Genomic DNA, 12,922 nt, shown 5'->3' with positions numbered 1-12,922 from the left:
TAAGGCGACACTTCATACACACATACCTTGGTTCCGGGTCTCCTGCTAGGACTATATACATACCACAGCTTCCACATGGAGCCATCTGCATTCTGTCTGCTGCTGCTGCTTGGCTCATGGCTGCTGCAGTTTCTGCCCACAGCACCTGGGGCCACGGAGCACACGACACGCCCCGCCCTCCTGCCTCCCCCTGCAAACTCCCTCTCAAACTCCCCTGTTGGCTGCCGCTGCTTGCAGCTGTACCGCTGCCTGGCTGGGCGGCCGCTTTTATGGGCCCCTTGATCAGCCAAGCCCCGCCCCCTGCTCAGGCCTCGGCGTCCGTCCCAGCACCCAGCCCCTGCCGGCCCCTACAAACCAAAACAAACAAACACACAAGAACACCCAGGAACACCCAGGACATATGCAAATACAGGTACCTTCTCCTCCAATGAGAACTCCCTCTCAAACTCCCCTGTTAGCCGCCCTGTTGGCTGCAACTGTTATTGTGAGTAATGAGTATTTCTCCATGTGAGAGAAATATGCCTGCATGTAAGACATCCATGGCCAATAAAAAATTATTACTGAACCAGGTCAGTAGACGTTGGAGCAGGTAGAATTTCTCTCTCTGATGCAGGTCAAACAAACAGAAAAATGATTCCACAAAGAATTTCAAAACATTGAAGCTGAGTGTGGGGGGGGAGGGGAAGGGAATTCAAAATGGACCCATTTTTCAAGAAAAATGTCAATATTTTTAACTGAAATGATCACAAATTGTATTTATTTTGTTTTTGAAGTCATTATTGTAATTTTCCTTTTCTTGAAACCCAAGGTTTTAGTAAATGAAAAAATTCAAGTGACTTTGATCATAATGTGAGATTATTTCAAGAAAAAAATTGAAATTTTCAATCATCTCAACAATTTTTCTCATAAAGATTAATTATTGAGAAAAGACCACTTTTAATTGTAAAAGATTTCATAAAAATATTCACCAGATCTAATAAGAATTAAGTCCCTCTACCTTAGAAATATTTGAATAGATTTAATTCAGTAAATTACCTGAGTAAAGCATGCCAGTGTAAACCCCACTTTGCACTAGAGCAGCAATGCACCAATGCAAGTACAGTAGCTACATCAATGTTTCTTTCTGGGTTACGTTTTGGTGTTTCTTAACCTGTTACAGTTTGTTATTCCAAGTGAATAACTGTAGATTTAGTAACCTCTAGCAACATCTCATGGGACAACTGTCCCAGGCAGTCTTCTGCTCCACTGTCCAGTCTGTACCACTTCCCCAGTGGCTGGGGTGGGAACCCAGGCCCAACCTCTAATCCTGGTTCCAGCTCAGGGACCTTCAAATCAGCATCCAAGGGTACGTCTTCACTTATCGGAGGGTCCGGCGGCAGGTAATCGATGTTCTGGGATCAATCCCGGAAGTGCTCTCCGTCGACGCCGGTACTCCAGCTCAGCAAAAGGAGTACGTGGCATCGACGGGGAAGCCTCCGTGCCACATCTGGACCCACGGTAAGTTCGGACTAAGGTACTTCGAATTCAGCTACGTTATTAACGTAGCTGAATTTGCGTACCTTAGTCCGAAGTGGGGACTTAGTGGGGACCAGGCCCAAAATCTGCAACATCCCACCTTGCTGTCATTTCCCTGAACCTTTTCCTATTCTGCCTCTCCCAGGCTTCTGCTCCACCATTCTTCTAGATAAACTCTTCCTTCAGGCCCAGATCCCTGAGGTTTCTACTTTTTCAGGGCACCCTCCCTCTCTAACATCCAGAGAATAGCAGCAAGCTCCCTCACTCTAGCCCTGTTCTGCTGCCCGCTTCCTAGCTTTATACTAGCCCTGCCTGCTCCTTCTCAGCCGGGCTCCATCATCATTTGGGGTTTACTTAGTCCATCTAATTCCCCTCAGCTGTGGCCTATTCATTTAGTTGACCCTTTCTCAGCCTCATTAACTCCTTTTAAGCTATGATGGGATGAACACCTCATCACACTCAGTATTTAAGGATGAAGTGTCTGATGACACATACACATCTCAATCCCTCCAATATACATAAAGGTGTCAACTGTTCTAGGAACGAGTAAACAAAGCTTTTTTCCAACTTCCCCCATACAGTTCCAGATGCCCATTGCATTCAAATGCATAATGTTAAAAGTGGAAGCAGCATATTTGTCAACACCGCCTCTGGAAACCACAAGAGGTGACATGTTGGTTTTCCCTACACAGTAGCACTGTATTTCCAAATTCTCTTACACAACGTCATGGTGGGAATATGGTAGCTAGAGATTTCCTTTGGAAACACCCCAATACCACATAAGGTGAGGATGTTTTTTACCATGGAGATGGGACCAAGATATATCCACTCTGCAAGGTGTCTTGGAAGCAGGCTTTAACACCTGTCCCCATTTTGAATGTGATATTGTAAGGAAAATTAAGCTTTTCAGATTGAACACCTTGCATCAAGGCCTGGCAAAGGATCCTATATCAGTTGCTAAATTAATTCTCTAACTTCATGACTAGATATGATTAGTTCAGGACAAGACATTTAGCGCTTTCTGATATGGTAAGTCACAGTCCTTGAAAAGCAACAGAGAGTCCTGTGGCACCTTTAAGACTAATAGATGTATTGGAGCATAAGCTTTGGTGGGTGAATGCCCACTTCGTCGGATGCATGAAAAGGAACCAGTGACCTGCAGCATTTGATAGTCCTAAGAAGTGTATCTAGGCTGCCTTGACCCAATAGCAAAGATTGCACGTGAACATAACCCTTCCTCACCTTGGCACTCACCCAATCTGGAAATCTTATTCTAAAGAGTCCCAAGGGCTTGACTGGGATCATCGATGACAAAGGAGGGGAAGCGCTGGGAGATCTCACTGGAACTGAAGTAGTTACTCACTGGTAAGTGCACATGGACTTCACCACCATGTCTACAGGTACCTCCCTCTCCCTATCTCTTCAGTACCACAGGCACGTATTCATACGCCGGCTTAGCCACAGACACACACAGGCACACTCACATCCCTTCCTCCATCCTCATCCGTCCACTCACACGCAGATGGCTCAGATATATTTTCTGATGACGGCCATAACTAAGCGATGATTTCCCATTCCGGGTTGCCACCGGAGGCCCCCAGTAACAGCAGTGTCCCAGCTACACACGTGTGTCATTAACTGCACTGAGTACTACGGCCAGGGGTCGGAAGCTCAGCTGGTGCCCGTGCAGTGTGTCCTGGACTTGGCTTGCAATCTGCACTGGCTGCATTGCAGCCTATGAAACTTTCCTGACGACTGTGGTCTGCTGGAATCGCTTTCGATCCAGCGGACCCTGTGCCCCTCCTCCCCGCCTGCAGACTACGTGCCCTGGCAGATCGGTGCAGCGGGGAGGGGGATTGGGGCTAGGGGGGGATCTCCTCTGGCACGTTCAGGTTAACCCAGCGGTAAAGTGGCCGCATTTGGCTGCCTAGCGGTGCCCGGAAGCCCTGAAAGGGGCCGTGCCGTGCGCGCTATGCAGCCCGCAGGAGGGGGTGTGCGCTGCTCAGCCACCCACTCACCCCGCCAGCCTGAGCTGTGGAGCGCGGCACACAGCCGGGCGGCCGCAGCGGTGCTCAGGAGAGCTGGGGAAGGGGCTGGCTCTGCCTCCTCTCGCTCATCTCTGCCCTGCGGAGCGCTCAGCCAGTGGCCTGAGCCGGCGCCGCGCTGCAGCCCTCGGCTCCTGCCGTGGACACGGGAGAGAGGAGGCGCCCCGGGGCCGGGGGAGGAGCAGCAGCCGTGGAGCCGTCGCCCCGCTCCCCGGCAGCCGGCGGCATGAACACCTGCGATGCCAAGGAGTACCTGGCCCGGAGGGAGATCCCGCAGCTCTTCGAGGTAAGGGCGGAGCCCAGTGACCGCCCCGCGGAGCAAGCCCGGGCAGGGGACAGATTCCGGGGGCCGCTTCCCCGAGGAGAACCCGCCTGACTCCGCCGGATCCATCCCGGGGCGCCGAGAACCCGTCTGACCCCGGCCCCGCCAGCTCCCTCCCTGTGCCTTAGGCCGGACCCCAGCGCGGGAAGGGGGGCTGAGCCAGCCAAGTGCGGGGGCCGGAGAGGGGGGGCCCGGGGCGGGGGGCAGGAGAGAGGGGGACCTGGAGTGGAGGGGGGCAGAGGAGAGAGGGGTTTGCGGAGTGGAGGGGAATGGGCAGGAGACGGGGGGGCAGGAGGGAGGGGGCCAAGGGGTGCCCAGAAGGGGGGGAAATGAGCAGGAGAGAGGGGGGCAAGAGGGACCCGGAATGGGGGCAGGAGGGGCGGGGGGGAGGGGGGCACGGGGGGGGGGGAGAGGGGGCGGGATGGGAAGGGGAGGGGGGGCTAAGGGGCCCCGGGGGGGGGGGGGGGATGAGGAGAGAGGGAGCCAAGGGGTGCCCGGAGCGGGGGCAGGGCCGGCGGGGTCCTAGGCTGGGCGGGAGCCGGGAGGAGAAGGTTGGAGCCCGCTCCGCATCCCAGAGCCAGGAGAGACTGGCAGGGACGGAGTCCGCTCGGATAGCCCGAGGGCCCGGGAAGGCATCTGGGCTGCGCTTCTGCAGCCAACTTCGCGCCGCCCGACCCTGTTCCTCAGCTGGAGAAGGGCCGGGTGGGGAGTGTCAGCGCCGGCCCCGGGGCCGCCCGGCAGGTGACCCCGCTGCAAACACGGGCTTTCTGGCTCCTCGGACCGGGCTGGGTTTGCCTCATGCAGCACAGAAACATCCCCCAGCCCTTCCGCTCAGGGCTCGGGTCCCAGCCTGGCCAGCAGCCGTCCCTGGGTGGGCTGGGAACGCGGAGCCATCGGGAGCTAGAGAACAGGAGTGTGTCAGTCACATATTCCACGTAACTCCAGGGCGCTTTGTCAGCCTTGGATGGAAGGCGTAATGTGCATGCTATTATTATCTCTTCCGTGATCATTTTGTCCTTCAGCCAACAGTAGAAAACGTCGTGTGTGACCAAACCCTTTTTAAAAATCAGGTTAAAAAAAAACCACTTAGATAAAACCCATATGCCCAATGAGTTTCTATAGAAAAATGAAATGATTGTCTAGGGATAAATGATCATCCATTTTTCAAGAGCTCAGTTCATTGACTGATCGATAACCCAGACTATGTAATGAGAGTTTTTTAAACATAAAATTGTTGAAGTTTAGTGTAAGCTACCTGGTGTATCTATCAATGAAGAGTAATTTGCTTTTTCTAGTACAATGTGGATTTTTCCACTGAGTAAACCATCTCCTGTCTGAGCTGTATGAAAATATTATTTTTAGGCTATTTGAAACAAGACTTTCCCTATGAATGATTGAAAAGACATACATATATATATAGGGCAAAGGCTATGTTTATGTTTTATTCATAAGTTTACAAAATAAATGGTTTAATTATGGATACAAGCAATTGTGCACCTAGAGAGATGCAAGACTTGTGTTAGCAAATAAAAGGCTCTGGTACCACAAAGGTATGCATTCTTCCACAGAAATAGGGACATAGTTGCAATGCTCAGTTATTTGATTCTACAAAAGGTGTAAGTCATGCATACAAATTATTTACGATATTATAAATGCAAATGCATATAAAAGCAACATTGAAAACTATAAAAACTGTAGCTATTAAAATAACACTTGGAGAAATATTGAAACATTAATGTAAGGTATTTCATGTATTATACTAATTTCAACTATAGCACCCAATTTTATGCACATTAATCAGGGAAAGCTGAACAATGCAATGGAAAGGACTACATCCTAAAGCATATGTTAAAAGCTAAGAGTAGGAATTGCCATATTGGAACTAATGGTCCATCTGTCACTAACAAAACCTATCCTTTTACTAATAAACAACAATCCTGTCTGCTCCAGAGGTGGTTATAACGTCTCACCCTACCCTACATACACATTTATCCTGCACCAATTAGTGCATACTACAATTAATACTACACAATGGACATTTTCTAAATGACTATAGCTGGTGGTCAGTTCAGCTTCTTATACCACATCCATCAACATGATGTTTGAGCACCTGTCAGGGCTTTTAAGATCTATCTAGTTTTTATTATAATGTTATCTCTCAAACATTAATATGAGCAAAACGCTTGTCATCATATTGGTTTTTCAGAAAATTATACATTTTTATTGAACAAGTAAACTAGAAAACATAAGCTTTGGGGCTTATCTAGCTAATACAAGAAACATTATATATATTTGCCAGTCAAAGATGTAGTTCTAAGAAAGATTAAAGAAAACTTGTTACTATTTTCTGCTTTCATTCCATTTGTAAACAGATAAATAAAGACATACCAAGGAGCCTTATGTTCTAAGTCATATTAGTGCCCTCAGTAGGCACAAATCCTACATTCCTTGTATATCCCAAACATTGACTTGAACTGGAGGTTTTGGGGGTGCAGGGAATGCAGAAATGGGTGCAACAAAATTAAATTCAAAATACAAGCCAGTGTTTATTTTCATAACCTTGGAACTATAACTTATTTTTGGATGTTATGTTTCAGAGTCTGTTGAATGGATTGGTGTGTTACAAACCTGATGACCCAATAGAATATTTGGAAGGATGTTTACAAAAAGTGAAGGAACTGGGAGGGTCAGAAAAAGTGAAATGGGACACGTTTGTTAGTCAAGAAAAGAGGACATTACCCCCACTCAATGGAGGACAATCAAGAAGATCCTTTTTCAGGAATGGTAATGTAAATCCTAGAGCTGAATATTTTGTGTATCAGTGTAATATTAGGCAGTTTCAGATCCACTATTTTAAAAATGTATATTTACACAAGTTATCTCGTACTGCTATGACAAATTAGATGTTATACTTCTTTGGGGGGAAAGTTGTAGAGCTACCGACATATATACGCCAAAATATTTTAAACACATGTGCAAGCAATTAATGACCAGTTAAACCTGAAATGGTAATTTATTTAATTATTTTAAAAACTACTTTCAAGAGTAGTTGTTTGTTATTTTTTGGTTTGTAATAGTGGGTGGGTTGTTTTGTTTTCTCATAATCATAGAATCATAGAATCATAGAATATCAGAGTTGGAAGGGACCTCAAGAGGCCATCTAGTCCAACCCCCTGCTCAAAGCAGGACCAATTCCCAGCTAAATCATCCCAGCCAGGGCTTTGTCAAGCCGGGCCTTAAAAACCTCCAAGGAAGGAGACTCCACCACCTCCCTAGGTAACGCATTCCAGTGTTTCACCACACTCCTAGTGAAATAGTTTTTCCTGATATCCAACCTGGACCTCCCCCACTGAAAATTGAGACCATTGCTCCTTGTTCTGTCATCTGCCACCACTGAGAACAGCCGAGCTCCATCCTCTTTGGAACCCCCCTTCAGATAGTTGAAGGCTGCTATCAAATCCCCCCTCATTCTTCTCTTCTGGAGACTAAACAATCCCAGTTCCCTCAGCCTCTCCTCATAAGTCATGTGCTCCAGACCCCTAATCATTTTTGTTGCCCTCCGCTGCACTCTTTCCAATTTTTCCACATCCTTCTTGTAGTGTGGGGCCCAAAACTGGACACAGTATTCCAGATGAGGCCTCACCAATGTCGAATAAAGGGGAACGATCACGTCTCTCGATCTGCTGGCAATGCCCCTACTTATACAGCCCAAAATGCCGTTAGCCTTCTTGGCAACAAGAGCACACTGTTGACTCATATCCAGCTTCTCGTCCACTGTGACCCCTAGGTCCTTTTCTGCAGAACTGCTACCTAGCCATTCGGTCCCTAGTCTGTAGCAGTGCATGGGATTCTTCCGTCCTAAGTGCAGGACTCTGCACTTGTCCTTGTTGAACCTCATCAGGATTTTTCGGCCCAATCTTCTAATTTGTCTAGGTCCCTCTGTATCCGATCCCTACCCTCTAGTGTATCTACCACGTCTCCTAGTTTAGTGTCATCTGCAAACTTGCTGAGAGTGCAGTCCACACCATCCTCCAGATCATTAATAAAGATATTAAACAAAACCGGCCCCAGGACCGACCTTTGGGGCACTCCGCTTGAAACCAGCTGCCAACTAGACATGGAGCCATTGATCACTACCCATTGAGCCCGACGATCTAGCCAGCTTTCTATCCACCTTATAGTCCATTCATCCAGCCCATACTTCTTTAACTTGGCGGCAAGAATACTGTGGGAGACCGTATCAAAAGCTTTGCTAAAGTCAAGGAATAACACATCCACTGCTTTCCCCTCATCCACGGAGCCAGTTATCTCATCATAGAAGGCAATTAGGTTAGTCAGGCACGACTTCCCCTTCGTGAATCCATGCTGACTGTTCCTGATCACTTTCCTCTCCTCTAAATGTTTCATAATTGATTCCTTGAGGACCTGCTCCATGATTTTTCCAGGGACTGAGGTGAGGCTGACTGGCCTGTAGTTCCCCGGATCCTCCTTCTTCCCTTTTTTAAAGATGGGCACTACATTAGCCTTTTTCCAGTCATCTGGGACCTCCCCCGATCGCCATGAGTTTTCAAAAATAATGGCTAATGGCTCTGCAATCTCACCCGCCAACTCCTTTAGCACCCTCGGATGCAGCGCATCCGGCCCCATGGACTTGTGCACGTCCAGTTTTTCTAAATAGTCCCGAACCACTTCTTTCTCCACAGAGGGTTGGTCACCTTCTCCCCATGCTGTACTGCCCAGTGCAGCAATCTGGGAGCTGACCTTGTGCGGGAAGACAGAGGCAAAAAAATCATTGAGTACATTAGCTTTCTCCACATAATGGTTGTTATGTAGGGGGAAAACTGATCAAAATTATGCCTCCTATGATGAAGTAGTTTGATGCAGAAGGGGAAGAAGTGTGTTGTCAAAGCCATAGTTCCTGGAGGCATTATGCCTCAACTGGTGTATGGGGAAGTGCTCGGAGATGCAACCCTTGCCAACACATTTGAAAAGGTGCATCCTGGTGCTTGACACATAGGAAATGCAGCTCTGCTGATGCACACACATGTTCTTTCCTTGGCTGCTAGCACTCTTGACCATGCCATAATTGGCCACCATAATCCTGCAGCTAAACGATGAATGTTTGTTGTGTGGATACGCTGCACTGTGGGAGAGTAACACATCTACATATAGACATAGTTCAACCTCAGATCTTTACAGTATTTGGGCCAGGTCTTTAACTGGTCCTCTTGAGCCACACACTCATTGCCTTCAGTGGATCTACACTGCTTTACACCAACTGAAATTTTGTCCCTGTATGTTCTAAGCAGTTATTAGAGCTGTACATTAATTTACTAACTATAACGTAGAGATTCAGTACATCTAAATCTGTCATATCAATACATGCCATTCATATATTAGTAACATTAATGATCAGTAATTAGTTCCTTTTCAAGTTGCCATAGTTATTCCTCCTATCCAGTATCTGTATGCAACATAAAAAGAGTTTCCACTCACAAAATCATAGATCTCAGGGGACCTACAGGAGATGAGGAGGATCATCTGCTCAGACGCTTGTACCTTCCTGCTGTCTGCGAGGGCAGATTTTCATTGAAGAATAAAAGTACTTTACCATAAATGCAAGCTTGTACATTTCAAAAGACACTAAAGATATCTTATAAACTAAAAACTAGTTTTTTAAAATTGAATAAACCAGTTGAGTGGAGAGACTCAATACCCAATACTTCTAGTAAGTAAAATAGCATTTGAGATATTGAAGAAATTTTGTTACCACTATATTTCTTAATATAGCAACACTAGTCTTCTTTCTGTCAACCTCATTTAATAAAAAAATGCAAGTAGTGTTGACTTTGCTATTTATTTCCACTATTTCCCATTTATTTTATTGTTTTGCAGTGATGCCTGACAATCCTAACTTTCCTTATCGACGATATGACCGACTCCCTCCAATCCACCAATTCTCCATAGAAAGTGACACAGATCTTTCTGAAACTGCTGAGCTAATTGAGGAGTATGATGTATTTGATCCTACAAGACCTCGACCAAAAATCATCCTTGTCTTAGGTATGAAGGCAAAGTGAGGGTCAGTTGTTTGACAAACCCGTATTATTATTCTCTTGTCATTGATATTTATAATGTAAATAAATCAGATGCCTACAGTGTTTAAACTTAAACTTTCCACTTAGGTTAGGGAAAGAATATGGTGCAAGTGCAAACTACGTCTCAGGTTTGGTTGCCAGATAAGAAAGTATAGTTGTCCACAGAAAAGGAAACACATGTAAAATTAGATAAACTAGATCCCTGGTCTCATGTGACCTGCGCTTAAAACTCCTCAATGCATTAAATAACCAGCATATCCTGCTTGAGTGAAAGCGTGCCTCTTCAGCCCACTACTTTGATAAATTCATCTCTAGCTACACTCAGCCAGTTGTGTCATCAGTAAGAATGAACTACTTAATTACACACTTTTCATAAAATTCATCATTGCTTGTTGCTTAGTGGCATTTGCAAGCAAACTAATAATTTTCAACCTCAGGTAAGATATGCTAATCACTTAGTATACCTATAATTTAAATCCAGGTCAATAGTTTGTCCAGTGGACATGAAGCATTTGCATTTCACTTGTCTGGATTAGTTTTTTTGTTGTCTGGGTGTTATATTTCCAAATGCCAAGAGGGCCTGATTTTCAAATGCCATATCAGGGCCTGATTCTCCAATGCTTTGCACCATATCTAATCATTTATACCTGTGCAAAATGAGTGTAAATTGCTGCCAAATCAGACTTCTCCTCTCACTTACACTGGTGGTAGTGTTTTGTGCCCATTTTGCACTTACTTCGCATATGTGTAAATGACTACACAAGGTGCAAAGCAGTCAAGAATCAGATTCTGAATCTAAAAGGACTTATATTAAAGGGAACAAAATGCAATCTCCATGAGAGAGGATAATGTGTGTGTCTCCTCTACGATGTACAGCAGAAGCGCTGAGAACAAAATGTCTGCTGAACTCTGCACACAGGGAGAGTTCTTAGAAATGTAAAGGGCAATACACATAAAACAAAAAAGCATCACATTTTCATAGCTACTAGTGCATACCCCTCATAGGGCTGCTAGACAATGGTGTTTTCCTCAGCCTGTTGCTCCTACTTTCTAATGCAGAAATCAAAACATGGGGAAATTCCAGAGCCTTCATATTCTTTGAACTCTATGACCTTCGGCAGATGGAGAAGTAACACAAATGCCTTTTATTTTTCTTATTTTAACAAATAGATGGCCGTCCTTTTCATAAGGGAGCAAATCCAGGCCTCTCTACTCTGTGGCCATGGAAGGCTCTCATGCAGTGGAATCAATGTGGTTCCATTGCACAAGTAAAGTGGGTGAAGACTAGATGTAGGTGAAATGCACAGTAAGCGTGCACTCCTAGAACAGGGTGGAGTTCTACTCAGCGCGTGCTTCCTGCCTGACGGCATGTAAGGAGCAGGGGATGGGTGCTGTGAAGATCTTTCTGTTTCCCATCTAAAGAGAACTATGTAAGCAGCCCACAAAAGCTACTTCAGCCATTGGGCTGACTTGCCCCCATTGAATGGCTCTGAAGCTTAGCAGGAAAAGAATCCTCTGTTGCACGTGGCGTATAACAGCTACTTTCAAATTCTTTACATTATCCAAAAAATAGCAACCAAATTCAACTTCCTCCCTCTTTGTAAACACACTTGTCAACTTAAGTCATACCAAGAAACATCAAATCTGCAAAAGAGGAAAATGGATAATTATTTGACCTGGGAAATAATTTTGCACTTGTCCTCCTAACTTTATTCTCTGAACTTTTCCTCATTGTTTCATAAATCAGTTTGGTATAAAGGTAATTTTCTGACTGATAAAAACTTAGATATGAGAAGGTTGTGAACCTTTGATACCCAATAATTTGTGGCTTAATTATATTTTTGGGCACAAAACTAAGATGAAAGCATAGAAATACAGGACTGTGTGCACTTCCTTTTTATTATGTGTTTCATGGCAAAGGAAAGTTTTCCCTGAAGATAAGAGTGAAACCCTCCCCCTTTACTCCGCACGCCGTGTCCTCACTCCTCCCCTTCCCTCCCCCGCCTCCTGCCCACAGCAATCAGCTGGTTTGCAGCATTCGGGAGGCAGGGGAGGGAGAGGGAGCCTGCGCGCCGAGTCCTCACTCCTCCCCCTTCCTTTGTGAACACCACAAGCCAGCTGATTGCGGCGGGCAGGACGCAGGGGGAGGAGGAGGAAGGTGCTAATCCATGAGGTCTGCTGGTGGGCGGGAGGCGCTGGGGGGGGGGCGTAGGGGAGCTGATGTGGGGCTGCCAGCTGTGGACAAAGCAGGCAGCCAAACGACGTTCTAGTGAAACATTGCACAACTTTAAATGGAGCATGTTCTGTAATTGAGCAGGGACGTAAGATCGAAACAACATTAAGTGAGAGGACATTGAATAGGGAGTTACTGTATTTGCTTCCACTGTATTACTTTATTTTTAAAAGTACACAGAAGGATAAAACTAATTCTGAATGGTTCTTAAATTCTTGGGGTCCCTGAAGTGTATATGACAGAAATCATTACATATACCAATTCTCTTATACCTTCTCCACTCATTTAACATTTTAAAGTATGTTAATTTTACAAACTCCAGAATTTTCTGCAGACATAGGAATAGACATTGATACTCCTATTCCATGAGTAGTTCCATTGACTTAAGTGCGACCACTTGTAGACTAAAGTACATTTTTAATGTGAATAAGGTCATCAGAATATCCATCCCTCCATTTGGATTCTATTAGTAATAGCTTTCCTTAACTGAAATGCAGAAGAGGGCTTGAGACTCTTCTTCCTTACACTAGTATAAACCAGGAAAAGCTCCACTAAAGAGGTTAGTAAAGGGAGGTAAGTGAATGGAGAATCGGGCCCAGAAAGAACAAGCTCATCTGTTTTTTTGACTCATGCAGATATTTTATTTTAGATTGTTAACTTTAGGTTCGGTCCCGCAATAGATCCACTTCCACTGACTTTGATGAGAGTG

General features: G+C 45.6%; 1 protein-coding gene across 2 annotated transcripts in view; it reads left to right on the top strand.

Annotated features, from left to right (window-relative positions):
* Window positions 1-3,470: 3,470 nt before the first annotated feature.
* Window positions 3,471-12,922, top strand: part of AK5 (adenylate kinase 5) — a 217,196-nt gene continuing 207,744 nt past the window's right edge. Inside the window, exons 1-3 of one of the 2 annotated variants that reach the window (XM_034778645.1) lie at window positions 3,471-3,846; window positions 6,480-6,666; window positions 9,778-9,945. In XM_034778645.1, coding sequence (XP_034634536.1) covers window positions 3,787-3,846; window positions 6,480-6,666; window positions 9,778-9,945 — 415 coding nt within the window. In that variant the 5' untranslated portion in view covers window positions 3,471-3,786. Of the gene's footprint in view, window positions 3,847-4,600; window positions 4,624-6,479; window positions 6,667-9,777; window positions 9,946-12,922 lie in introns of those variants that run through there. The other variant, XM_034778646.1, reaches the window with a different exon arrangement.

This window comes from Trachemys scripta, chromosome 8, assembly GCF_013100865.1.
Source record: "Trachemys scripta elegans isolate TJP31775 chromosome 8, CAS_Tse_1.0, whole genome shotgun sequence".
NCBI classification, from domain to species: domain Eukaryota; kingdom Metazoa; phylum Chordata; order Testudines; family Emydidae; genus Trachemys; species Trachemys scripta.
This window is presented reverse-complemented; position numbering and strand designations above follow the sequence as displayed.